Source organism: Canis lupus, chromosome 8 (genome assembly GCF_011100685.1).
Source record: "Canis lupus familiaris isolate Mischka breed German Shepherd chromosome 8, alternate assembly UU_Cfam_GSD_1.0, whole genome shotgun sequence".
Lineage (NCBI taxonomy): Eukaryota > Metazoa > Chordata > Mammalia > Carnivora > Canidae > Canis > Canis lupus.
This window is the reverse complement of record NC_049229.1, coordinates 254,470-282,210: the sequence shown is the minus strand read 5'-3', so window position 1 is coordinate 282,210 and position 27,741 is coordinate 254,470. Positions and strand designations below refer to the sequence as shown.

At 57.2% G+C, this 27,741-nt stretch overlaps 1 protein-coding gene across 2 annotated transcripts; it reads left to right on the top strand.

Moving 5' to 3' along the window:
- Positions 1-48: 48 nt before the first annotated feature.
- On the top strand, positions 49-27,741 carry ZNF496 (zinc finger protein 496). 2 transcript variants are annotated; one of them, XM_038544090.1, is made up of 10 exons: positions 49-97; positions 342-518; positions 1,431-1,547; positions 1,868-2,294; positions 2,627-2,810; positions 5,074-5,147; positions 19,670-19,802; positions 20,070-20,177; positions 20,966-21,079; positions 24,752-27,741. In XM_038544090.1, exons 4-10 carry the CDS (start codon positions 1,905-1,907, stop codon positions 25,510-25,512), a joined length of 1,764 nt encoding a protein of 587 aa, XP_038400018.1. In that variant the 5' UTR covers positions 49-97; positions 342-518; positions 1,431-1,547; positions 1,868-1,904; the 3' UTR covers positions 25,513-27,741. The 2 variants fall into 2 exon arrangements, with proteins under 2 accessions (XP_038400018.1, XP_038400019.1); XM_038544091.1 differs by having other exon boundaries at positions 1,329-1,547.

Below are 27,741 nucleotides of genomic sequence, written 5' to 3'. Positions count from 1 at the left end.
TCCGGCGGACTCCGCGGCGGCCAGGCTCGGCGGTCCCCGCCACCGCCCCCGCCCCCGCCCCCGCCACCGCCACCGCCACCGGGGACGCGCCTGGGCGGTGAGTGCGGCCCGAGCGGCCCGGGCCCCCGCCCCCACCCTGCGCCCCCGCCCTGCGCCCCCGCCCCGGCCCCGGCCCCACGTCCCCGCGCGCTCCGCGTCCCGGCGTCCCCCGGCCCCGCGCCCCGCGCCCCGCGCCCCGCGCCCGGCCGCCTGCCCGGAGCCCAGCGGCGGGGACGCGGGGACGCGGGGACGCGGGGACGGCGCGGGCGGGGCCGCACCGTGACACAGATGCCGCGTTTCAGGCGCCTCCGTGGCTCCCACCGCTCCACTCCCGGGCGCAGCCGCGGTGCTTGGATGAGCCAGGGACGGGGAGGGCCCCTGCGAGCGCGGGCTGGAAGGATGAGGAGCGGCTGCGGGACGCTTCCGCTGCAGCACGACAGATTCCAGTTAGACGCCGGGCGGGACTTCCAGGCGGTGAGGTGAGCAGCGCGGCGCTGGCGAGACTGCGGGAAGGGAGCGGGAGGGGACGAGGACAGCTGGCCCGGGCCTAGCCTAGCGTGGCCCCCGCTTCCTGGCCGTCCTCCCCCCGGAGCTGCTGGAAGCGCTACTCCCCGCCCGCTGCCGGAACGCCCCCAGGAACGGCGTGAGTTGACCCCTTGGGCCTCTGCCCGGTGCCGGGTGACAAAGGCTAGCGGGTTGTCTGCTGGGCTGATGCCCGAGGGCGGGCGTCAGGCTTCGGAGGCCCTGCAGGTGTGCGGCGGGGGAGGCGCGCTGTGATCTGAGACAGCGTGCGGGGGGGGGGCGCCTGCCGAGCCCATATCCTGATTTGTGTTACCTGGTTGCCCACCTGGCCTCAGTGCTCACCTGTGAAATGGGGGTGTCGGAGTCTTGCACACACTGGTGTCCACAGCTCTTCGAGGCCTTTCCCCATTTGCTCTACTTTGCTGGAGTCCCTGGGGCCACAGTGGTGGCGTTTGGCCACTGAGGTCACCCTGGGTGTGTGCCTCGAGGAGGTGCAGATGGCAGCACCCCACCTTGGCCCCTAGAGGACTTTACCCCGGTCGGAGATGACAGGGGGCTGCAGGGTGGCGGCAGGGTTGCAGGCCAGGGCGACCGAAGTAGACCCCAGAGTGTGCTGCTCAGACTTTGTAGTGAGGGAGGGAGCTGTTTTTAAACATGAAGGTACTTTCTCTGGGTCCCCAGGGTGTGGCCGCAGCCTTGGCTTCTCCCCACTCTTTGTCTGTTTCATCCCATCCTGTCCACTATGCTGCCTGGGGTTCCTTCCCCAGGTCGGACGCCACTGCTCAGGCCTGGCCACCAGCACGGTTGACTTCTGCTCCTGGATCTGCTCAGAAGGCTCCTCCCAGGCATGCGCATCTTTGTCTTTCCAGCTCCTCTTGGAAAGGTCTCAAGGACCAGGACAGCGACTTTGGCTCCAAAGCCTCAAGATAGCAGCCCCCTGGGCTCCTGCGTCTCAGGTCCTGCCCAGGAGGCCCTGGCCCCCGAAGGTACCACAGAGCCTTCATTACACCTGTCTCCTGCACACGGCCCTGCCCGTGTCCTGTCCTGCGCTTTCCCCCCAGACTCCTCACCTTGTGTGTCACCCAGCTCCGGGACTTACGTGCTTGTACTGTGGAATGGTGTTGGGGGTGGTGGCATGCTTCCCTCTCTGTGTGTGCAAGGAGCAGGCATGCTGATGCCTCTCACATATCCCAAAGCTTCTCCCAGGGGCTGGTCTGGGGGCTTCACCACTCTCCCCATCAGCACCCCCAAAAACCTCCCACAGGAGACCAGAACGTTGAAGCCAGTGATTTTTGTTTGGAAATAGGGTCGTCTTCTGCTGCTGACCCCCATCAAACCCCATCATGCCCACAGCCCTGTGCCCCCGAGTCTTGGCTCCAAAGGAAAGCGAGGAGCCCAGGAAAATGAGGAGCCCACCCGGAGAGAACCCCAGCCCCCAGGGGGAGCTTCCCAGCCCTGAATCCTCCCGCCGCCTCTTCCGCCGCTTCCGCTACCAGGAGGCAGCGGGCCCCCGGGAGGCCCTGCACCGCCTCTGGGACTTGTGTCGGGGCTGGCTGAGGCCCGAGAGACACACCAAGGAGCAGATCCTGGAGTTGCTGGTGCTAGAGCAGTTCCTGGCCATCCTGCCCCGGGAGATCCAGGGCTGGGTGCGGGCCCAGGAGCCTGAGAGTGGCGATCAGGCCGTGGCTGCTGTGGAGGCACTTGAGCGGGAGCCAGGGAGACCCTGGCAGTGGGTGAGTGGAGGGTGCTGAGCGGGGCGGGCCAGGAGGCGGGAGGGGAGAGGCAGTGTCTGCGTGCCCTGGCCAGGCTAGGAAAGTTTGCTAGAGCTCCGGGCCTCAGTGAGGCCCATGCTGGGGCGTCCATCTCTTGAGAAGGTGGGTTTCCTCCTTGACGGGCCTGACCAAGGGTGTGGTCTTGTCAAGCTTCCTCACAGCCCTGCACGGGGTCTAGTTGCGCCTCCTGCGGGCAGCAGGCCCAGGGAGGGAGGGTGCTTGGCCAGTGTCCAGCATAGCCACCAGCCCCCACCTGGTCAGCTAGCCCTGAAAAGCTCTCTCTGGGGTTGCAGCTCAAGCACTGTGAAGACCCCGTGGTGATCGATGATGGGGATGGCCCTCCAGACCAGGAGCAGGAGCGGCTGCCTACAGAACCCCAGAGCGACCTTGCAAAGGGCCAGGACACCCAGCCCGTGGCGCTGGCACAGGGCCCTGGGCTCCCAAGCAGACTGCAAGGCCAGCTCAGCGGGGATCCAGGTACCAGCCCAGGGATGCCCCATGCTGGGTGCTTGGTGGGGGCCCTTGACTTCCGTGGGGGGAGCAGCCAGGCACCCTCACCCAGTGGGGTGTCTTGTTGCCCCCAACCACTTTCACCCCAGCTGAAAAAAACAGCTGCTCTCAGGATTTGTTACAAAGTTGCAGGGGAATCTAAAACTGCCTCGGAGGGAACAGGGTGGCATTTTCAGGGCACGGGGCCTGAACATCACCAAGACACATTTGGCTGTCTGTAGGAAGAGTGCCAGTGGCCAGGGGCCGTGGTTTGGCAGCTTGAACCTCTAGCTGTGACCCAGGGCACACCGCAAGCCCCAGTGCCCCATGTGCCCTCGGCTAGTGATCATCACCCTTACTGGGTTCTTGGAGGGTTAAAGGGTTATGCCCACTGAGTGCTGAAAGCAGGAACCCCAAGCTGCCCATGAGTTTGTCAGGTGACCATCGTGGGCGGTTGTGTTGCTCTTGGGGTGAAGGCCGTCTCCTCTAAGGTGTGAGGGTGGGTTGGGGTGGACTTGCCCCAGCGTCCTATCATTAGATCTCCGAAGAAGAGCCGGGAGTGCCTTGGTGTGACTCACACACGTGGGCCTTCAGAACACAGGCAGCGCTTCAGTTTGGGAAAAAAAAAAGCATATTAGTTTTCTGTGTATGTGAAGTTAGCATGAGTTCTGCATACATCATCTGCTTCCTGCTTGAGAGTCGGCGTGCTGGGCTGCTGTCCAAGCACAGACACTGTGCAGCCCAAACAGAAATGTGTGTTCTCCCTGTCCTGCAGGGTGTGGACAGGGCTACCCTCTCGCCAGGCTCCTCTGCAGGGCTTGTCACCGACTGCCTGCACCCTGGTCTTCACTGCCCGAGTGTCCGTCTGTGCCCTGATCCGCTTCTGCAAGGACCTGGGTCCCTGGAGCAGGGCCACTGTGTGGCCGCTCCGCGGGAGACTTTATCTCTATATGTGGTCCTACCACGAGGGTTGGAACCTCACCTTGTGGGTGTGGGAGGCACACCGTGAGGCCCATCACGCAGGCCTGCAGGAAGCAGCCATCCTCGCCGCCTGCACGTGGCCCAGGTCAGCCTGGGGAGGGTCCTCGGGAAGATGGAGAGGAGCGTCGGGCACTGCCACAGCCTAGACACACGCCTCCTGGTGAAGTTCTGGAGATGCCAGTGGCCGCGGCTGGGCTTTGGTTCGGAGGGCCAGCACTTGTATCTCCCTGAGCAGCAGCACATGGACAGGTTGTGAGTCAGATGTTGGGAGGATCTGGGACATGCGTCGAGGGTTTCTCATTGGGATGAGGCTGCAGTAAAAGCCAGAGTTCCCGCTCATGCTGAGCTTCCCGAAAAGCCAGCTTTTCCTGGAGCCTGGAAGGTTTCCGGAGGGTTGGCATGGCGTCCCTGTTCTTCTGTGTTGTGGGTCAGGTAGGCAGTGGCTTGGGGCACTGCCCAGAGGGCAGCAGGTGTGAGCGCGAGTACAGACCCCTGGCCTGCACCCCCTCACATTGGATGCGCACCTGTCGCTGCCGGCTGAGCTGGTTCCTGCCCAAGTCTTGCCCTACTGTGTGGGACACTGCTGTCCCAGGCCTGAAAGTGAGGGACGTGGGCCTCTCATGTCCGCTCTGGTGGGGATGTCACACGGGACCCTGGGTCAGCCTCCTGGATGTGCTCCCTGCGCACAGACGGTGGCGGAGCTTCCCAAGGCTTCCTGTGGATAACATTCCGGGCAGAGGAGGGATGCCCTCCTGGGCCGGAAGGGGGGGAAACCCTGCATGGAGGCGGGTCGAGCACAGCCGCTGCCCCTCCCAGAGCTCCCATAGTGACAGCCATCCCCCTCTGGGAGCTCGGCAATGCTGAACTCGCGCGGTCCACGTTGATGAGTCCGTGGTCATTGCCGACAGATGACCACCTTGACTTTGATGCCGTGGAGCTTGAGCCTGTATTTCCCCAACCTGGGGGGCGCTGCGGCCCCTGCTCCCGTGGCAGGTGGCGGAATGCTGCAGTGCCGACGTGCTCACAATGGCGCGCAGACTGGCCAGACCACTAGGTTGCGTGCCCTAAGTGGACGCAATGCTGGGGAGGTGACGTTAAAATGAAATATGAGCATCACACACGCACACAGCCCGACCCTGGGCACTGCCTGCAGAAGCTCCCTCCTCACAGGCACTGAAGGTGTCGGAGATCCATGAGGGCTGCAGGTAAGTGCACGTGTCCCCCACAGTCGGCCCACGGAGAAGGAGACACACACGGTTCTCTCTTTCAGTCCTGCAGGATCCTGGCCTCCTGGACGCGAACCTGAGGGACGCCCAGCAGGTGATGGCCCTGCAGCTGCCCTCGGTGAGTGATGTTGCCAGGGCCCCTGAACCTCGCCGCTGCCATCTGTGCCAGCGGTGATGGTGACAGTGCAGGAGGACACGTGGCCTCCACCCCTGCGCTGTCCTCTTGGTGTCCCCGGGCTCCCCGCTGTCAAGGGCACTGCACAGCGGATTTGCTTCTGTCCCCATGGTCATGGTGACTGTCCCAGAAGTGCCCAGGGGCGTGGGGAGAAGGCCCAGATCCCCTGTACCAGGCAGGGGCTCTCCTTGTGACGCTGCACAGGGACAAGCCCAGCTCCCTCTCAGATGTCCTCAAGTGGACGAATGGTCCCATCCACTCCTTGCCCGTCCCTGCCTCCCCGTTTCTCATCAGGCCCCCTTCATTGTTCCGATCCTTCCCGCTGGCTGGCGCACGATGTGGCAGTCCCCTGGGAAAGTGGGTGACATGAAGTGTGGGCCTCACGGGTGCAGGATGGTCAGAGGGACCCAGGTTTGCCCTCCGTACCATGTGTTCCATGTGACTGAGGCCTGGGAGCAGGGTCGGCATAGGGCAGGAAGGAAGTAGCCTGTTTGGGGCATCAGCACGCATGCTTGGCCCTGCGGTGTCCCATGAAACAGGTCAGCAGTGACCTGTGGGGGGTGGGTAAACCCACAGTAGAGATCAATACATTTCACCCGAACGACATGCCAGAAGGGGCCAGAAGGGGCCATGACCTGCCTGAGTTCCCGTAGGGCACACAGGATTCCCCCCAAACAGGGTTTCCGCTCAGGCTGCTGAAAGTCACCACCACCAAGGGCTTAGGGTGCCAGAATCGTTTTAATAGTTTTTAAATTTGGGGGCCTCTGGTGGCTCAGTCTGTTGACTATTGGGAGTCTTCATTTTGGCTCGGGTCATGATGTCGGTGTCCTGGGGTTGCTTAGCCCAGAGTCAGCATGTCCCCGTCCCTGTGCACCCTTGCTTCCACCTGTGCTCTCTTCCCCCCCCTCCCCAGATACAAAAAGATAAAACCTTAAATAAAAAACTTTTAAGGTTTTTAATTGCAGTGAAATACACATTGCATTAAATTTATCGTCTTAACTATGCTTAACGTACAGCAGTGTCTGAGCATCCAGTGGTATTGTGTATGTTCACCCTGTCCTACAGCCCTGCTTCCAGAACTTTCTCACCCTCCCAGTGGAAACCCCTCACTTATTAGGTAACGGCCCTGTCCACCTGCCCCCAGCAACGCGGGCCGTCTTTTCTCTGAATGTGGCTGTTGCACCTGCATAGCGTCTGTGTCCTGGGCTGGCTGTGTCCAGGCGTGGTGGCCTGGAGCTCCAGCCACGTGTGTCAGCCCATGGGCTCTCCTTCCTGGGGCCGAGCGCTGCCACCTGCTGTGTGTCACGCACCCTGTGCACTCCCTTGTCGACGGGCCCTGGGTTTGCTTCGGCATCCTGGCCACTGTGAACATGGGTAGGCGTATGGCTCTTTCTGTGTACTTATGTTCACGTGGGGAAGGGACAGGGCTGGCTTGTCTCCATTCTGCTGAACAGCCCTGCCTCAGGAAACTCCCGCAGAAGGTCCCCTCCAGCTGCTGACAGGGATGCATGCGCCCTCGAGGAGCATCCCGCCGAGGAGCATCCCGCTGTGCCTTGTGTGGCGAGCCCACGTCTGCTCTGTCCTTAGCTGCCCGACCAGGGGGTAGCTGCAGTCTCTCCAGTCAGGGAGCTGGGGCATCGATGCTTCGAGCCTCACCGGGTCTGGGTTCCACAGCTCATGCGGTGGAAGGACCTCTGGCTCGTGGCCCGTCAGGCCCGTTCTGCACAGAGCTGGTGTGGGTCATGGCATGTGGGCTGTGGCAGGAGTGAGGCTGCTGCTCTGGGATGAATGCTCAGGCTTGTGGTTGCTGGGCTATAGACTGAGGGGTTAGCATCATGAGAAGCAGCCATGTGTGTTTCCAGAGAGGCCATGGGACCCCCCTTGCCCTGTGCAGCGTGAGCAAGGTCTGCTCTGCGTCCTGGCCGCTGTTGGCACTGGGGGTGGCCTGCCGTCTCCACTTGGTGTGTGGGGTCCTTCCCTGCGCAGCAGCTCACATGCTTGCCTGGCATCCACCCGTCCATCCTCTTCCATGAGATTCTTCTTCGTGACTTGTGCCCGAGTCCTAATTGGATGGTTTGCTTTTCTATGGTTATTTGCAGGGCTCCTTCCACGTCCTAGATGTTTGTGCTTCACTGGGTGTGTTTTGTGACTGTTCACCCTTGTTCTGGAGCTTGGTGTCTCAGCCCCTTACAAAAAACCTCCCATTTTTTTTTTTTTGTTTTCCTCCCAGGTTTCATCCATTTGATTTTACTTTATTTTTATTTTATTTTATTTATTTTTTATTACAGTTGAAGCATGAAAGTTTTTAATTTGGATTTGGTCCAGGCTCTCAGTGTTTCCTTTTAAGGATTGAGGTTTGTTGGTGTAATGGTTCTGTCCCAAGGACTCCCTGCTGTGCTTTTCCCTCCACATCACAGCCTTGCATTTGACCCCTGACCTGGGATGCGCTAGCCTTGTGCCTCAGGGCTGGGACTTTGGTGGAGGAGGAGGAGCAGGAGCAGAAGCTGGAGCATCTGGCCTGCCAGTGGCTGTCAGGTTGCTCCACCCGCTGTGTGGGCGTTTGGGGGGGTCACGCTCCTCCCTTCCTCCTTCAGGTGCATTTGCTCCTGGGTCAGAAGTCACTTGCATGCTGTCTGTGGATCTGTTCCTGGGCTTTTCACTCTGTCCCCACCTGCTTGTCTCTCCCTGAGTCTTGGATGTGGGCACTCGGATTCCTGTCATCCTATTTTTTTAAATTATTATATCAATTTAGTCCCGCCGCTTTTCTGTGTAAATTTTAGAATAAGCTTGATCCTTTCTACAAAAAGTCTTCCTGATATTTCAGTAGAAGTTCTGTTAAGCCCTTTTATCGGTTTGGGGAGCGCTGACATTTGGCCCCTGAATCATTCTGTCTGCAAATGTGCCTACCTCTCTCTGGGCCTCTCTCCTGTTCTTTCTTTTTGTTTTTTTTTAAAGATCTTTTACCTTTTTATTTAAGTAATTCTCTACGCCACACATGGGGCTCGAACCCACAACCTCAAGATCAAGAGTCACGCTCCCTAATGGAGCTGGCCAAAGGTACCCCGCATTTACGTATTTCTCCCTTGATTTTTTTCATCAGAACTGTGTACTTCTCAGCATACAGCTTCTGTACATGTTTTGTTATATTTATTTATTTATTTATTATTAATTTGTTTTTAAAGATTTTATTTATTTCAGAAAGAGCAAACATGAGTGGGGGGCGGCTCAGAGGGAGGAGCGGACTCCCCGCTGAGCAGGGATCTGGATGCAGGACTGGATCCTGGGACGCTGGGATCATGACCTGAGCCGTAGGCAGATGCTTCAGGGACAGAGGTGCCCCCTCGTTAAGGGTTTCTGTATTGTACTCCTGGGATAGATACTGATCTTCACAGTCTGTCACTAACTATCAGGGCGATTGATGCTGGGCTCCTGATGTCCCCTCCCATTTTCTGACAGAGATGGCTTATGATTGGTTTGATTCTTTGGCTGGGTGGTAGAATTGGTAGTGGAACGGGAAGACTGGAGATGTGGTGGGGTGGGGGGACGTGGTGTTGATTACAGAGCCGAGTCCTCCGTGGTGGCCCAGCTGGCGCTGCCTGCGGTTGGCTGCTGTTGGCGAGCGCTCCTCAGACTGTGGGCTCCTTCCAGGACATCATCGTTGTTCATCTCTATCCCCGCTGCGTATTGGCAGGGTGTGTGATACCCTGCTTCAGCTCTGACACTGGAAGTGGGCGCCTTCTCTGTCAGTCTTGGATGTTTTCAATGTTACTGGGCTTTTCAAAGAACTAATTCATTGTTTCATTGATTTTTTTTTTCTCTTTTGCTTTCAGTTTCATTGATTTCTGCCCTGTCTTTACTGTTTTCTTCTTCCTGCGTGCTCTGGGTGTATTTTGCTATTCCCTTTCTTGGCTCTTGAGGTAGGCGCTTCGATTATTGATTTGAGACTTCCCCGCACACGTAGGCATTTTAATATAAACATTTCCGAGCTATAAATGTGCCTCTGAGAACTGCTTTAGCTGTGTCCCACAGACTGCAATATGATGTAGCTTTACTTTCACTTATTTCACTGTATTTTTCCATTTCCCTTGAGCCTTCTTTGACCCAATCGTTATTTTAAAATGGGGTGTTGAATTTCCAAAGGCTTGGAGATTTTCCTGTTATTTCCTACCACTGATTTCCGGTTTGATTCCACTGTGGTCTGAGAACACGTGGTGTATGACTTCAGCTCTTCCTCCTTATGGGGAATGTCTCCCCTCCTTCCAGGATGGGGCAAGACAGCTGTGGTCTGTCTCAGTGTGGGTATGTGTGCATTGGAAACCGCATCCACACTGCTGCTGGCAGTTGGGAGGCCCAGAGATGTTGATGGGAACCTGCAGGCTGTGCTGCTGTCCAGTCGTTCTGTTCCTGCTTATTTTGTGTCACTTGTTGAGAGTCAGGTGTCGAGGTCTCCAGCTGCAGGAGTTCCTGCTTCCTGTTTCCAGCTTCTGGTTTGGCTAGTACACACAGAGGATTGCAGGGCCTCTTATTATATAATGTCCATCTCTAATAATTTTCTTTGCTTTAAAGTCAAGTATATCTGGTCTTAACATATCTGCTCCTCTTCCCTTTGATCAGTGGTTGTATAATGTGTATTTCCCATCTTTTTTCCTTTAGCTTGCCTGTACCATTATGTTTGAACTGAGTTGCTTTTCCTTTTTTTTTTTTTTTTTTTTTAAGATTTATTTATGTATTTGAAAGAGTGTGAGCTGGGGGCAGGGTCGGGGGTGGACAGAGGGAGAGGGAGAAAACCCCAAGTAGACTCTGCCTGTGTTCTCTCCCTCTCTCTCTTTCTCTCTCTCTCTCTCTCTCTCTCTCTCTCTGTCATAAATAAGTAAATCTTTAAAAAGAAATGATAAGGGCAGCCCGGGTGGTTCGGTGGTTTAGCGCCGCCTTCAGCCCAGGGTGTGATCCTGGAGTCCCGGGATCGAGTCCTATGTTGGGCTCCCTGCATGGAGCCCACTTCTGTCTCTGCCTATGTCTCTGCCTCTCTCTCTGTGTCTCTCATGAATAAATAAATAAAATCTTAAAAAAAAAGTGATCACATTAAAATATAAATGATTTAAAGGCATCACTTAATTTTTTTTTTTCAAGTAAACTCTACATCACACACAGAGCTTGAACTCAGGACCCTGAGATCAGGAGTTGCATGCCCTTAGGACTGAGCCAGCCAGGCGCCCCACATTCATCAGTTAAAACACTGCAATCGGCAGAGTGGATTAAGAAACCTGACCCCCCCCCCCCCAAAAAAAAAAAAAGAAAGAAACCTGACCTAGCTATGTGCTATCTCAAACTCACTCCTGGGGCACCTGCATGGTTCAGGGGATTAAGCCTCTGCCTTCAGCTCAGGTCATGATCTCAGGGTCCTGGGATCGAGTCCCATGTCAGGCTCCCTGATCAGCAGGGACTTTGCTTCTCCCTTACCCTCGCTCAAATAAATAAAATCGTGAAAAAAAAACAAACCCTCACTTCTGTGGTACCTCAGTGTCACAGTTGGTGAAGCATCCAGCTCTTGGTTTCGGCTCCGGTTGTGATCTAGGGTTGATGGGATAGAGCCCCGAGTCTGGCTCCATGCTCAGTGCCCCTCCCCACACTCTTGGCAGAAGGAGAGACTCTCCAGCAGACTCCCTGCTGAGTACAGAGCCAACCCTGGACCTGAGATCATGACCTGAGCAAAATTCAAAAGTCAGATGCTTAACTGGCTGAGCCACCCAGGTGCCCCCATTTTCATGTAATTATTGATGTGTCTTTTTCCCTGTTCTGTTCCTTGTTTCTGATTTTTTTCTTGCTTTCCTGTGGGCCACTGAAGCATTCTGTAGAATTCCATCTTAATTTACTGTAACTTTATGAAAGTATTCAGAAACACTTGCTGATGCTGTTAAGGCAGACTGTATTCAGGGCTGTTGCCGGGGATTTGGGTAGCACCTCAGAAACTTTGCAGGGGAGGAGAGAGATGGAGCTCCACTGCATAGCCGAGGGACAGGGGTCAGCAGACAGAACACGAGTATGAGAAAACATCAGGGATGGGACTGGGCTCTGGCTAAATCACCTCAGGGGGTTCTCCCTAAAGACAGGCCAAGGGACCAGGGAAATAACTTCACCTCAGGGAGCACATCGGTGAGGAACCGGTGGGACACCAGGGCTTCGCAGGTGCAGTTGGACGGACAGGTCAGTGTTCTGGGTAAACCTAGGTTTATTCAGAGATGCACAGATGGCACCAGGAGATTCAGGAGGCTGAGCAAAGAATGAGAGACCTTGTCAGAGGTGCCATGGAGGTGATGCCCCGGGTACCACGTCCTGTATCCCTCAGGGCAGCTGCGGAGGCAATGCCCTGGGTGTCCCATTAGGTATAGACCTGACCACGGCCCTCTGCTCCCTCCTGTTCGCACACTGATTGGAGCAGTTCCTGCAAACACACAACAGCTCCTGCGGGTGTTAAGGTGCGGGTGCGGCTCAACAGTCACCGTCACCTTGTAGGTGGCCAGCATGAGCACCCCCCACATGTCCTGCTTGCCCTCCCAGGCTCCCACGGCCTTCCCATCAGGTGCACTGACGATGTGCCTGAGCTGGCCTTGTCCCCTTCATTCCCGAGGTGTCTCCTGCATTGGGGGCCCAAGTGGCTGCTGTGGTCAGCACCTGGGGTCTGTGGGCTGGGCCTCCGTGTGGCTCCGTGCGTCCTCGTCTTCGGCTAAGCCGACCTCGCCCCCATGGGGATGGAGTCCATGTTTCCTGGGGACTGGCAGGGTACTCGGTGCTCACAGGCTCTGTCCAGGGCATGGCACGGATTTTTCCAGGTGAGCTGTGTGGGCCCCCCATGCTCTCGGCTCCAGGGCCTGCGTGCATTTGCAGGCTTGGGAAGCCCGAGGTTGCATGTCACCCATCCCCTCTGAGCTGCCTGTGTGCACGGTAGGGCTCTGCACATGCCACTGTGGAGTGTCCGCTGCTGCTAGGTGCACTCCTCACATCTCCGTCTGCTTTTGTCAGCTCATGTCTGCTCATGTCTCCGTCTGCTCTCTCTCCCCCACTCGTATTGCTTGCGGCGGTTGCTCTGTCCTCATGGTTGGCAGGGTCTATCCTGCGTCCCCTCCGCTCTGCTGCGGAGCACGTCACCGAGTGCTCAGGATTCCAGGTACTTCTTATGATGTGTTTCCCATTTTCATTCACTTTCAGATCTTTCCAGTTCTTTGTGTAGCATGTGGTTTTCTACCAAAATACGGAATTTTCACTTGATGTCATGAGACCCGAGTCCCCGTGAAGCCTGTCCAGCAGGGTTTTCTCCTCTTGACCGTGGTCCAGCAGCAGCCAGCTGGGTCAGCATATCGTGACCCTGCAAATGAGGGTAGGGGCCAGGCCTGCACGGGGTCCCCTTGCGCTTCCGTGGGAGGCTGCTCCCTGGGCAGGGCTGAAGGGATGGAAGCCCTGGCTGCCCGCCCAACCGACCCCAAACCACCCGGCGTGGGCTGGTGAGGGTGGATGGCTAAACTCGCACTAGCTCCTGCGGACTATAGCGAAATTAGGACTTGGTAATGCTGGTCCCCCTCCCAGGTCACGTGGGTGTTTCCTGAATCCACGGCCCGGGATCTCCGTTGTTCTTACATGAGTTAGCAGAACATATGTGTGCTGTGTGTTTGAGAAGGATGCAGGAGTCTCTGAAAACCCATAAGGAGAGGCACACAGTCCCAGTTTCCTGAGCGGGTCTCTGGGTGTCCGTCAAGTGGCTTCCAGACTTTTCTGCACCCCTTGTTTGTCCACTGCTGGGATCACGCGCAGGGTCCATGGGGAGCAGGGTCCGTGGGGAGCGCAGCTGCCCAGCAGGAAGCGTGATCCCTGTGACTCGGAATCCCCTGGCATCTCACTCTGTGGCCGTGTCACACTGTGCATGGCGGGTGGAGCAGGACCCCCGCAGCCGGCCCCGGGGCTCGTGTGTGCATCCCAGACGTTGCGAGCCCCCTCTTCCAGGTTTGGGCCCTCACCTGTCCAGGGGTGGAGGGGAAGAAACCCAGACATCTCTCTGTAATCCGGTCCATCTTTCTGTCCAGAACCTGCAATCCACGGCCGTCTGGAGGCTCTGAGTCCTTTGCCGTTTCAGCTGCGCTGGCACTTAGAGTCTTTTCACGTGACTAGACTGGGGAGAAAGCATCTTCCCCCACTCTGCTGGGTCTCCGCCTGGGGCGCAGCCCGGTGACCCGACCGCAGGCCAGTGCGCATGAATAAACAACGTGCTTCGTGCTCTTGTGGGGGCCCCATGGAAACGGCCTGCAACCCCCACGCAACAGTCAGACCTGTGGGTGGACGTACCCTGTCCCCATGGGCAGCGCGTTCATGGAGAAGCATGATGACAGGAGAGGGGCGGAAGCTTCTGGGGTTGGCAGCTGTGTGACAGCAGACACGTCTGGAGGGCGGTGGGGCGCTGGGCTGCTCAGTCAACTACGTTGTCTCGGGGCCAAGAGGAGCGGTGGCCTCTGGGGCTGAGGGCTGCTCTCCTGTCTGGCCAGGGGAGGCGTGGGGGCGCAACTCCAGGAGGACACAGGTGCACAGACGAGAGGGAGGGTTGACAGCCTTCTCGGTGACCTTGTGTTCTGGCCACACTGTCCTTGTGCCACGCAGCATGTGTGGGGATGGTGTGCCAACCCCCGTAGGGACACACAGGAAGCCATCCTGCAAGCCCAGGGCCTCTCTGTGCTGAGAGGACAGGCGGCCCCACACAGCCTCTTCCTGGGAGTCCCCTACGGAGGTGGTGGGCATCTGTGCTGCAGCTCGGTGGCTCCCGTGTGCATGTGAGAGACCAGGAGCTCCCCCCTGTCCAAACTCCCAGCTCGACTGCAGATGTTTCTGACGTCTGTTTTGCAGCAAGCATCTTACGTGGGATAGATTGCAGGATCGGGATGCACATGCTGCAGGGTCACCCTGGCCCCGTTGTTCCCCCCGAACCTCTGCAGCCTACACACCCCTTCACCTCCATTCACACCTCAGGCAGCTGCTTATGGAAGCAGGGTGCATGTGTTACGTGCTGGGGGTTTCCTCCAGAGGCGATGTGCATCCAGGCTCATCCCTCGTGTCCGCGTGTCCCCGTGGGCCTTCCCGGGCCTCACTGGGCCTTGCTTGGGGTTGATGTCCCTGTGACAAGCAGGACACCTGCTGTGTGGTGTCCACCTGACTGCTGGGGTTGGTGTCCACGTGATGGTTCCACGCTCTTGGTTCTTGTGTGTCTGCACTATTCATCCTCACCAGGGTGGTGCTTGAGGATGCTGTCGGTGTTTGTACTTTTTGAAATCCGATTTTGGGGGCGCCTGGGCAGCTCAGTCGGGTAAGCGTCCAACTCGATCTCAGCTCAGGTCTTGAAATTAGGGTCGTGAGTTCAAGCCCCATGTTGAGCCCTACACGGGCCATGGCACCTACTTTAAAAAAAATCTAATTCTGAGCTGTAATTTGTATACAGTACACCTATTTAAGAGTCAGGCTAAAACTGTGGAAGGAGCCTCGGTGTCCATCGAAAGATGAATGGATAAAGAAGATGTGGTTTATGTATACAATGGAATATTCCTCAGCTATTAGAAACGACAAATACCCACCATTTGATTCAATGTGGATGGAACTGGAGGGTATTATGCTGAGTGAAGTAAGTCAGTCGGAGAAGGACAAACATTATATGGTCTCATTCATTTGGGGAATATAAATAATAGTGAAAGGGAATATAAGGGAAGGGAGAAGAAATGTGTGGGAAATATCAGAAAGGGAGACAGAACATGAGAGACTCCTAACTCTGGGAAACGAACTAGGGATGGTGGGAGGGGAGGAGGGCGGGGGGTGGGGGTGACTGGGTGGCGGGCACTGAGGTAGGCCCTTGACGGGATGAGCACTGGGTGTTATTCTATATGTTGACAAATTGAACACCAATAAAAAACAAAAGATTTTTTTTAAAAGTATGGTTGAATTAACAAAAAAACAAAAAAAAGAGTCAGGCTAGGAGAGTGACACGTGTGTGCACACATGTAATGATGGCCCCGGGCAGGGGCATCTGCATCCCCTGGAGCTCCCTCACCCGGCCCTCCCTCTGTGGGCCTGAATGTGAGCTTCTCTCCTGGGATTTCACTTAAATGGATGTTACAGTGACGGCTCTTCTCACCCGCAGCCCACAACCCAGGCACCACCCTGGTGCCCGCATCAGCAGGTGTCCCTCTTCATTGCCCACAGCAAGTACAGCCAGGTCACCGTCCAAGGGCATTTGGGTCCCTGCTGTTTTGGCTGTTCTGAAGGAAATTTGTGGCACTTATGCGCATTTGTGTGCATCTGTGTTTCTGTTTGTCTTGGGTAATGACCTAGGAGTGAAATTGGGCGTAAGCGTGGGATCTGTCCCAGGAGAGACAGCAGATCCCTGCCTAGTACCACTCAGGCTCCTCCCCAGGGCGGGAGAGCCATCGCCACACCTCCCCCATTTCCTGGGATTCTCATTTTCTTTGAAAAAGTAAAAGTTTGGCCATTGAAGTAAGTACCTCATTAACAGTTTAGTTTGCATTCCCTCCTGGCAGGGGAAGGGTGTGTGGGGGTCGTTTCCTGTGTCCTCTGCGGCCCAGATGTCCCCCATCTGCAGGATTGTGCGACACCCAGTGCGGGACTGGAACTCGTGGCTGTGACCTCAGGAGCCACCCGCTCTGCCTGAGCCAGCCAGGCGCCCGTCCAACTGTACTTTAGGAACTGCTCACCGTCCCCCATTCGTCCAATACGCTCCTGAAGTGCGCTCTGCCATTGAGCACTCCCGGCTTGCTGCTTTAATGAGGTCTTTGGAAGGTCGATCATCTTTCATTTTCATGACGTCCAGTTTATCTTAATATTTTTTCCTTTTGACATTTATGCTTTTTATGTCCTAACAAACTTTTGTCTGCTCCAGCGTCGCAAAGAATGTTCTGGAATGTGGATTTTTGCATTTAGTTCTTTGATTCGTTCCTACTTGTCTTTTTCGGTTTGGCATCAGGCGCAGGGTTATATTTTCCTGTGTTGATATTTCCTTGTTAGTCACAACTCAGCGAAAAGATTCTGCTTTTCCGACTTGGTGCCTTTGTCGAAAACCACCCCTGTGTGTGTGAGTGTCAGGCTAAACCTTGGCTGATTTGCCCTGTCGGCTCCGATACAGCACTGCTCCAAGTGTAGCGAGGTGTGCGGGGCTCAGTGTGGCCGTTTCATTCTTTGTTTTCACAATCCCTTCAGATGCTCTTAAGTGCTTTTCTTGCCTGTACAGCTTCCAGAATTAGTGCCTTGCGGTCTTGTGCACAGGGATTGTGTGGGGCTGACATAGGTCTCTGTCTTGGGATGTGCAGACATCTAAGTGGCACGCAGCCCACAAACCTGGTGAGTCCTTCGTGTGTGCAGGTGACACGCGTAGTTTGTATGCGCGTTCCTCAAATCTGGAGGGTGGTGATGTTGTCATAAGTGCTCTGATCCTCTTTTAAATTTCTTCATCCAGTTACTTGTATAGAGCAGAATAGGAATGCAGTTGATTTCTGTGTCAGGCTGGCCAGCAGCCTTGTTAAGGTCACTCGTCGGTATAAGACCTTCCCAGAAGATTCCAGCGGATTCCCCATTTTGGGGTTCTGGGAATTTTGCCCTCTACACTGAGGTGACAGTGAAAGCGTCATAAAGGGGATGCAAGGGGGCTGTGGGCTGGACCGTGGAGCGGACATGGTGCGCCGGGAGGTGGGGGGGGGGCAGCTGCCACTTGGGGAAGGTGAGGCCACGTGGGAACTTCGTGAACCTCCCTGTGTAGTACCTGTGTGTGATGGCATGTCGCCGCGACTGGGGTGGGCCACCTCAGGGCCTCAGCACCCAGCCTGTGGCCATGGAGGCCCTCCAACCTTACTCAGGCTTCCAGGGCTACAGAGGGCTGCCTGCAAGCAGCCTCTGCGTTTCCCTGACAGGTGCACAGCAACAGGACTATGGCATCTGGGTAGGGGTGTTGGCCCCACCCCCTGCTGGATGGGTGGGTTGCGCCATCCCTGCGCAAGCCTGAGCCTGGGGGTGTTCCCTGGTGGCCAGGCCCCTGGGATCGGGGGCAGCAACTGCCTGATGGCCTGGGCTGGACCCCCAGTAGCACCATCATCCGTTTGTGGACTTGTTAGATCCTAGATGAGACCCGTGCACGAACCCCTAAGAGAGAGAGGAGCAGTGATAGGGGAACTGGGATGGAAGGCAGGGACCCCAGGAAAGGAAAGGGTCCCAAGAGCCAGAAGCAGGTTTGTTTCCAGGAAAGTGTCCTGCACTGCACACGTCAGAGGAGGAATATGATTGCGGGTGGGTGGCTGTAGGACCTACGGAACAGACAGGAGTGTGGGGGAGCTGGCTCCCAGGCCTCCACAGGCTCACCCTGGCCCTGCTGCTGCTCAGTCTGGGAACTGAGTCCTTGGGGGGTGAGCAGAAGGCCAGGGACAAGGGGTCCTGACCCCTTAGGTGCCTGCAGCCTACCTGCTCGCCCGCAGACCCCAGACCACCCTGGGGAGAACTGGGGCCGCGGGGAGGAGGAGGAGAGGGAAGGGCAGGCAGGGATACCCCTCAACCTTGTGGGCAGGACTCCCCTGCATGCCAGGTCATCAGGCCCCAGGGCTTGGAAAGTCCCCAGAAGTCCCCAGACAATCAGAGGACAGTCCTGGGGCCAGGGTCCTCTGAAAGTGGGGTGACCCGGTCTGATATGAGACAATGAGATCGGGGGGTGGGGGTGACCCCGGACTGCGGGCTCGTAGACAGGGGTGAAAGGACGGCATCCAGTGCCCAGGAGCGGCCTCTGGCCCATAGTGATGATGCTCACAGAGTCATAATGAGATCTCACTCGTCTTTCCCAAGCATCATCAAACTGAGGACACTGATACAGTTTGTTAGACATTTTTTCATAGTCAAGATGGACTTTCTGTCATATATTTTCTTTTTTGGCTCTGTGGCTTTTTGTTGATGGTCTAGAAGGTTCCAAGGGTCACGGGCCTTCCTTCCATGGACGGCCTAGTTCGTTCCCATTTGTCCAACTTTCATCCACACTCTTTCGTTACATACTCAGTGTTTCCCTGAGCCCGTTATTTTTTTTACATGGTCTTTATTTTTATTTTCTGAAAGCCATTGTTTCCCCCTTTCAGTTAAGGGTTTTTTTGGTTTTGTTTTGTTCTGATTTTTTTTAAGCAAAAATTAAAAAAAAAAAAAAAAGACCCATGAGAAAATAGAAAAATAGACAAAGAAAATAAGCATTTCGAAGTAGACAAAAGCAGGTTGGCCAGTAAACCCCAAGAAGGTTCATGGAGAGCAGGGTCACCCCAGGTTGGAGGCAACCACACGGCCCTGACAAGGAATCTTCCAGAAATGGAGGCAATGAGGCAGATGCAAGGACGTTTGTTTAAAATACCATGAACTCTTTTTCTAAAACCGATGTATATTATACAAATGTCTTACTATTTGGTTAACTCAAGATGGAATTTTACTTTAAATCCTTTGTAATGGGAACACTTTGTGGAGAAATACAACCATTATCAGCTGACATCCAGTGAAAGCTGTACATGGACAATTTGTGCAAATGTCTGTGTCCATCGTGACACTCCTGATACACGTCCTCACTCACATGCCCAGACAAGTATCAGCTGCACCGGCAGCTCTTCCACACTTTAGTTCTCCCAAATTTTGTCTGAGTTACAAGGTTCCAGGTTATTACAAACAAAAGGAATAATTTTTTTAAGATTTTATTTATTTATTCATGAGAGACCCAGAGAGAGAAGCAGAGACATAGGCAGAGGGAGAAGCAGGTTCTGTGCAGGGTGCCTGATGTGGGACTTGATCCCAGGATCCCGGGATCACGACCTGAGCTGAAAGCAGACACTCAACCACTGAGCCACCCAGGTGCCCAAAAGGAATAATTTTTAAATGACATTTATTGTTACCATGAATCCTTCTGTCATGTTACTGTCCATTTGCGGATGACTTCTTTATTTTTGTGGGATCCTGTAATTATATGCAAATACCATCATGTTTCAAGTTAAAATGAACTTCAACACATTCCCATGGCCCATGACTCCCAAGTGTGAGAAAAGAGTCCCCTTCAGCCCTCATGCGGGGGGTGCTCCCAGTGCAGGAGGTGTTTGCCTTCCCTCACCGCAGTGGGGCGCTTGACAGCCTGGCTGCCGGTAGGCGTGGACAACACGTATAGGCTCCCTGTTGGCCCCCCAGGACATGTGGGTGCCCACCACCTGAGCAGCAGTAGGAGGGCCCATGCCTGCGTGTCCCTGGCCGCCCCATGGGGCACCCTGCAGTGTGTGAGGCGGATCTCATGCTAGAACCGGGGAGCCTCCCCGCTCTGTCCTGTGGCTAGTGTCCCCTCTGCACCACAACCCTCCTCCCTACCCCCTCCACCCCAGCCCTGGCTGGCTCTGCCCTGAGGCGTCCCCACTGTGCTGTGCTTTCAGAGCCGCCTGTCGCCCTTCGAGGACATGATCTTCTGCTTCTCACAAGAGGACTGGTCCCTTCTAGATCCTGCTCAGACGGGCTTCTATGGAGAGTTCATCATTGGGGAGGACTGTGGTGTCTCACTGCCTCCAAGTAAGACTTCCATCCTCTGTCCTGAGACCAGGGAGCCAGTGTCACATTGATGTTCACCCCCACCCCAGGGGCACCTCACAGATCAACCACATGTGGTTCAGGCTGGCCTGGCTGGCGAGTGCCTGGTTCCTGGGGAGTCCTGCGGGAGGTACCCCGGCCCCACCTGCTGGCCCCAGCCCCTGCCGACCTGTGTGAGTTCCTGGCCCCCAGCCCTGGTTCCTGGAGCAGCACGTGGCTGATGGACGTGTGTCCCCCATCTGCAAACAGGTGACTCGGCCACCCAGCTGGCACTTTCCCAGGGGGAGGACAGTGAGCCCCAGGTCCCTGAGTTTCAGGACCCCCAGGGGAAGGATGTGGCCCAGGCTTCTTACTTGGGTAAGTACGCTCTCCACGCCCTGCCCTGTCTGCAGCCCCATGTCGCCCCTGCATTCTCGGGCTCCGACATCTCTTGCCAGACAGAAAACGGGATTGCAGTTTTCCCTGGGGATGCGGTTGTGGGTGGGGGGTGGTGATGGTGGTGGTGCACAGCACTGCCCTCACCAGAGACTAGGATGCGACAGGATCCGCCCTCTGTGCTGTAAGCAGCACTGGGCTCAGGCTGACCAGGCGGCCCTGCCTGATTGAGGCCACGTACTCCCCAGAAGGCAGGTGGGGGTTTGTGAGGACACTGAGGCATGGAGAGGAGCAGGGCCTCGTGGGGCTCAGGGCAGGCATCCTCCCCGCTGCTCCCTGCCCCAGGCTCCGTGTCAGCCGAGCTCACTTCTGCAGACCCCGGGCCCCAACGCCTTGCAAGCTCCGCTCCTTCAGGAAGTGAGGTGTGCGCTATCAGCCACACCCCACAGCCCCTGCCCCCTGAGCCTGTGAAGCTGGCAGGGAGCACACCAGTGCCCCCCACCCCAGAACAGGCCTGCAGGTCCTGTGCCCCACAGGCTCTGTGGCTGCGTGTGGGGTGCAGGACTCAGACACAGGAGGCTGGAGCGGCCACAGGGGTTGGGACCCAATGGGCGGGATCCACAGTCACCACCTTCCGCACCATGTCACGGGGTTGGCCTCGTTCATGGAGTTATGGCCTCCACCTGGAACATGAGCCCAGGGCTATTCAGACTGCAGCCTGGCAGGGCAGAGCAAGGCAAATCGATTTTTCCATTTTCTTTTCTGGAAAGACTTTCCGAGTCTTCAGCCATTCCAGGTAGAAGAAAGACGGAAACGAGACGAGCTCCAGGTGCCAGAGTTCCAGACCTGCCAGCAGATGGCCCTGGGTCAGAGCACCTGCCCAGGTACCGGAGGGCATGGGTGTGTGTGTGTGTGTGTGTGCGCGCGCGTGTGTGCGCGCGCGCGGGGTTATCCCAGCGCCCATGAGGTCTTGCCTACTGCTCCCTTGGGTTATCAGCTGTGTGCCCTGATGACTGTGCCAGGACCCCTCAGGCAAGGACACCCCCTCCGTGCCAACCTGAGCGTGTGGAAGGGGGGCTCCGGTGCTGCTGTGGGCAGGTAGGAGCTGGAAGGCCGGGTGTGTGGGTATCAGACATGAGGGGTGCTCCACCTGTCCACTGGGCAGCCGCAGTCCACACAGTCAAATAGCCATCCTGGTGGCTGCTGCTTCGCACGTGAACCACCATGCTCTGGGGGTAGGTTCCCTCGGCTGTGGGGACTGAATAACGCGTGGTCACTTTGGCCCATGAGGCCTGGTGGAGGCAAGGTGCGTGTGGTCTGGGGTATTTCCGTGGCCCCCTCCCTGCAGGCGTCCCTGTGACAGCCTGCACCTGCGTGCTCAGTGGGCACAGCCTGAGCAGTACCCACTACGGCACTGAGCATCCTCGTCGACTCCCGCCTGCACCCCTGTGTACGGCCCCTTCCGCACCATCAGAAGATGGACACGGCGGGGCGTCATCAGCCCTGCTCCCGGCACCAGGCCCTGCACATAATCTGGGAAGTGCAGGATGCTGGGGTTGTCAGAGAACAGGGGCAGATGCTGGGTTTCCAAGCACCTTGCTGGCCTTGGCCTCTGAGGTTACAGCAGGCACCACACCCACCATGTGCACATGGGGATGCTCCCGGTCCCGACCTGGTACTGCCGCCCCGGGGTGACTCGCTGTGTTGGTGCACGTTGCCTCGTCCATACATGGGACACTGTGCTGTGGACGGTCCATGTGAGCTCAGTACACAGCAAGCAGATGACCCACCCGACCTAGGTGCAGGCGGCGGCGGCTCTGCTGGTACAGGAAGGCGACATTTCTCTGCCAGGATTCTGGAGCTCGGGAATTGCCAACCCCAGAGCTCAGGGGGCAGTGGATGTGGGGCTATCCGTGTGTCATTCCACGGGGGCGTGCACATGCCTGTCCTTGCGCCTGCTGGCGCACCCCTGGGTCCCCATGCTCCTGCAGGGGCTCCTCCACGGCTGTGTGGAGACCCCGCGACCTCTTCAGGCCCCACCGCTCAATACCGTAACATCAGGATCAGGGCTCCCATGTCCCCAAGCCACAGCAGGTCCCTCTGGGAACCTCCCAGGAACTCAAGGTCCTGCGCCCCAGTCTCTTGCCTCTTATGTCTTTGCACGTAACTCCTCCCTCTTTTTAAAACCTTACGTGTCTCCCAGCGCATGTTCCCACACACACATGTTTTAAAAATATAAATATATTCATCATGTCCTTCTAGGGCTTATTATCTCGTAGGAAAGCCTCCCCATTCCAGCACCGTGAGGCTGCATTTCATACGATGCCTGGACTTGTATTTCTTGGCTCTTGTGCACCTCTGCTGCCCTCGCGGAGATTCGTTCCCACACACACGCGCTCTGGCGTCTCTGTTCTTCCCCTAGAGCACACGTCCGCGTCACGGCGGCCAAGTGCTCTGGGCATTGGGGATGAATTCACATTAATAGCACGTGGACCCACACTTGGCCCTAGTTTCCCTACAGAAATCCTAAGGCCCCGCATTCCCTGACTTGCTCCCCTGTCGCCCTCGCAACCCCATCTCATCTCTGAGGGTCTCTTCGCACCAGTGTGTTGATGACACACAACTCTGGGGTCACTTGTCCCTGCCTCCTAGAAGGTCCCGTCTGTTTCCGCCGACTTCCTGGGCATGATGGACATCACCCTGCGGCCACCCTAACAAAACAGCAGAGGCTGTGAGGCCTAGGCAACAGACAGATTTCCCAGGAACTTTGAGACCACATGGCTTGGGGGGTGGGGGTGCGTGGCCTGGATGGCTGTGTCAGGTCATGTGTGCCTTGGTATCGTGTCACAAGGACACCTGCTGGAGGAGGGCCTGCTCAGGTGACCTCGCCCACACAGTCACTCACACAGGACCGGGCCTTGGACTCCTCTGAGCTTGCCGCATTCCGCCCTCAGCTCCCCACAGTTCACGTGCCCTTTGCAGGCCACACCCCCACTCTCCCCAGACATCCCTGCATCTCTTCCAGCATCTGCCCCACAACACATCCCACCCAGATGTCCTGTGGCTCAGGGTTTGGTGGGACCCCAGGCATGTCCCCCTATAGCTCCAAGCATGCACTGGTCTCTCCACCTCATCCCCAGAGGGAGAGACTGGGGAAAAGAAAGGCGGGTGGTTTCCAAGCAAGTGTGGCATCTCCAGGGCAAATCGTGACACCAAGAGGCCAGAGCATAACAGCGGGCCCAGGGTGCTATCACCATGGGCTTGTGAACACTGCGGCAGCCCCGTCCCTCCCCTGGCGGCCTCTGCACCCCGTCGCCCCCTCCAGCAGCCTCTATGCTCTGTCTTCTGTACATGAGGAAGGGCCCAGTGGCTCTGCTGGCCTGGCCGAGTGGGCTGACTGCCTCCCCCAGCTCCTCCCACTCTGGAGGATTCATGGCACCAGCAGCATCCCTGCGCCACACAATTTGGGCTCAGCACTGGCCCTCGGGTAGCTCTGGTCAGGACGTCCGACAGGCACACCCTCCACCAGTGCCCCTGGACGGCCTAGTGTGGTTCCCTGAGCAGATCATAGCCCTCACACCTGGTCCTTGACGCTCACCCGGACCCCCGGTGTTCTCTCCAGAACGCCCCTGCCCACTCCACTGTGGATGAAACGGGACTTTCCAGGGATCCTGGTGTCTTCCCACCCCCGCTGCATGCTGTGTGCGGCCCTGTCTGCCATCCTCTGGGGAACAAGGTTCCCCATGCTCCCCACGGCCCCTGGTCTGCCCGCCCTCGGCTCTGCTAACCTCACGACTTCTCCTCCCTCCGGGGATTGAATCCAGAACCAGGCCTCTGCCAGCGCCGCTGCCCATTCTGGACCTGCGTCTCGCATTTCACAACAGTTGGGACTGGGGGGAGCCCTGGGTGTGGGTGGTGGGCTGGAGCCTCTTGCCAGGCACTGCACAATCCCCCCACCTCTAGGAGCAGACGCGGGATTCATCAAGTCGGCTTCACACTGGGTCATAAAGTCCAGAGCTACTGGCCACCAGCCCTGTCAGCTGGAGGGTGGGTCTCAGAAGGACAGGTGGTCCAGAGGACAGGTGGCACTGGAGACCGGTGACCCTAAGGACAGATGGCCCTGGGGACAGGTGGCCTGGGTGGTGGGGACATTGGCACAGTGACGCTACCTCCCTGTACGGCCCTGAGCCTGGCATGTGTCACCCAGGTTTGCTCGTGTGGCAAGTAAGAGGTCACCCAGTTCTGTCCAGAGCAGATGGGGCTGTCGGTATCAGAAGGGTCATGAAGCCCCTGGAGCATTCACTTGCACGTCGCCTGGTCGCGGGCACCATCCTGCTGCTGCCTTCATGGGATACAGGGTCTCTAGGGTCTTTCTCTCTCCTGAAGTTCTTAACGCCCCCGATGCACATCCACGGCCAGAAGGTAACACTGATAAGTAATAGGGCTCTCAGCAGTGGAGAAGAATAAGGGGAGGGTCTTGGGGCTGAGTGGGAAGGAATCCCAGCCGGGCTGGAGCTGGCCCTGCACTGCTGACCTTGCCCATGGCTTTCCCGCAGCCGGAGGTGACGCACTGACCCCTGAGAACGGCCTGGATGAGGAGGTAACCATCGAGATCATCCTGTCCAGTTCTGGGGATGAGGACTCCCAGCTCGGCCCCTACTGCACGGACGGGTCACCAGGACCCACAGAGAAGCAGCACGGCCTCCCCACGTCCCGTCGGAGTGGCGCTGAGGCTGGCAGCGAGATGCCGACGTCCTCCTCCAAAAAGTCCTACATCTGTCCAAACTGCGGGAAGATCTTCCGCTGGAGGGTCAACTTCATCCGGCACCTGCGGAGCCGCAGGGAGCGGGAGAAGCCGCACGAGTGCTCGGTGTGCGGCGAGCTGTTCAGTGACAGCGAGGACCTGGATGGACACCTGGAGATCCACGAGGCGCAGAAGCCCTACCGCTGTGGTGCGTGTGGGAAGAGCTTCCGTCTCAACTCCCACCTGCTGTCGCACAGGCGCACACACCTGCGCAGGGACCGGGGGAAAGAGCTCGGAGGCTCCGGGGCGGCCATGGGCTCCGGGGGCGCGGGCCCAGGCGTCCTGCTGGCCCAGGGCGCAGCCGAGCTCAACGTCCAGTGCTGCGAGTGTGGCAAGGCCTTCCAGCGGCCAGACCACCTGGCGCGCCACCGCAGCAGTGCGCATGGCGAGGACAGGGCCCGGCCCTTTCAGTGCCGCTACTGCGTCAAGAGCTTCTCGCAGAACTGTGACCTCCTCCGCCACCAGCGTCTGCACATGAAACGCCGGTCCAAGCAGGCTCTGAACTCCTACTGAGGGGCCCGTTGGCGGGCGCGCGTTCCTCCAGCTGCTCGGTACTGACCTGTCCCGAGGCCCCGGACCCCTCCCGCCACCTCCACCCCCTCTGGACAGAATCGCCTCTCCTGCCCTTTGCTCTCAGGTAGAAACGAGATAGCGGCCTACTGAGCATTTGTTGTCTCTGCTGTGCCAAAAAGCAGGGAGGGCTTGTCACCACCGGCTGTGATCCTAACGCCGTCCGGGCTCTTCAAGGACCCCCTCCAGTGTTCTGAGAGGGAAGGACTGGGTCGTCCCTGCCGTGTGTCCGTGTGTCCCTTGCCAACACTCCATGAATCCCCGACCCACATCCTCCCCTCCCCACTGAGGTTTGGAAATTACTGCGCTTGTGTGACAGTGGGAAGGCCGGGGTCGCATGGGGGTGGAGCCTGCCCTGTCCTGGGAAGTCTGGGTGGCCGTGGGGACAGCCCAGCATTATCAGGAGCCACATGGGCTGCGCAGGGACCTCCTGCCCTCTTTTTCGCGGTGCTGTCAGCTTATGGGGAAACAGAAGCTCACGAAGCAGAGCCCATGTTTTAAGCTGTGTGGCACGCCCTCCCCAAAATGCGGTTTCTCCACACCCTGAAGGCCCTTGATAAGGCTCTTGGTAAAAGGTCGTGGGTTGGGAGTGTGGTCATCGTCGTGTGCAAGGCACTTGAGTGCCTGTCCCACCCACCGCGTCCAGAAATGGGGAGCTGGGCCCTCAGTGTCACCTGGGCGAGGCGGGCAGGGAACTTGGGCTCACCTGCCGATTGTTTTCCTTTACTGGGGCCCATGGCGTAGAACCATGGACAGGCATGGTCTCCGTTTTGGAGGCAAAGCCCCAGATCCGAGTGTCGCAGGACGGAGGACCTGTGTCCTGTTCCCTCCAGCTGGTGCTCGCTGGCATTGGTGACACCGCAAGACTTGTGGAAGTGTCACCCCGTCTGTGCTACCTTCACATGGTGTTGTGTACCTGTCTCCAAATTTCCTTTTTTTGTGAGGACACCAACCCTAAGGCCTCTGCTTCTGAGCCCAGAGTGTTCCCACGTCCACCAACGACAGCTGCCATGGTTTTGTTTGCACATAAGGTCACGCAGACATTCTGGGGTCCTGGGGTTAGGACCCTACGACTTGTGGTGGTTGCACCCACAGTTCACCCCCTGCCACTAGGTGGTCCTGCTGTGCTGTCCTTCCCAGTTCTCAGATTTCAGGCCCCAGCGCCTGGGCACAATAGCCTGGAAAGTCTGCAGCCCTGATGGTGACCTGGGAGTGACAGCTGGTAGGGGAGCCTCAGGCAGCAGGGACGGTCCTGATGTTCTGGATCGTGAGCAACTAAGACCAGCAACCAGGCAGGTGTTCTGTGTCATTTGTATGTCCGGTCCTGTCCCCCACCAGGTACTTCATCGTCACATGCAGATACCACGCCCCCAGACCCCGCGAAAGAGCTAAAAGGTCCTGTAGTTAAGCTCCGTGCCTGTGTAGATGCACCCCTTGCCTAGGAGCAAGAAGTGCGAGAACACCCTTCGGTCAGACCCTCAACGATAAATAAACCTTTGGGGCTTTTCATTTCTAAAAAGTTGGCCTTTTTACTGATCCGCCAGGAAAGGGGAGAAAACCCAAAAAGTCTTAAGGCTAAGAGCATGGAAATTACAAATAGAAGCCAGACACGTGCACCCATCTGCCTGTGCCCTCATCCGAGGTTCTGTCACTGGTGGTGAGCATAGCAACTCACCCACTTCACACACTTGCCTAAAAGCATCGCTCCACTTACTTATTTTATGTGTAAAATTGAGTCATAAGTAGGAAACAACTGGGGCGTAACAGAACTGACCCCTACCTACAAAGAGGCTGTGCATTTCCTAATGTCCCTCCGTATTGGGAGGCCACCTCCCACTTACTGACCGAAAGCCGTGCAGGGCGCCTAGGAATCAGGAGTTGTTGCCCCGGGACGCTGTCCTGGGTGGTGGAGTGAGAATCCCAGGTTCACCCTGTGCACTACAAGCCCGGGTTCCCTGCGCTGGGGGGTTGCAGACCCAGAGCTGGCCCACCTGCCTCCACCCTCACCCCTCCTGCCGTCCCTGGGGCCAGGCGGGCATCCGAGGTGGCAGCTGTGCCCCGAGGTTCAGAGACTGCGTCACTGAGAAGCATCTCCGCCCTCCCTGTGCCTCCCATCCTTCTGTATTGTTCCCACGAACTGAACAGGTGCATAATAAAATCTCACTGAATTCA

What these genes read in the sequence shown, in the direction of transcription:
- ZNF496 (XM_038544090.1), top strand. Translation starts at nt 1,905, where the DNA reads ATGCCCACAGCCCTGTGCCCCCGAGTCTTGGCTCCAAAGGAAAGCGAG. An exon ending in TGGCCCTGCAGCTGCCCTCG is followed by an intron (nt 5,148 to 19,669) that starts GTGAGTGATGTT and finishes CTGTGCTTTCAG; the next exon opens with AGCCGCCTGTCGCCCTTCGA. An exon ending in GGCCCAGGCTTCTTACTTGG is followed by an intron (nt 20,178 to 20,965) that starts GTAAGTACGCTC and finishes TTTTCTGGAAAG; the next exon opens with ACTTTCCGAGTCTTCAGCCA.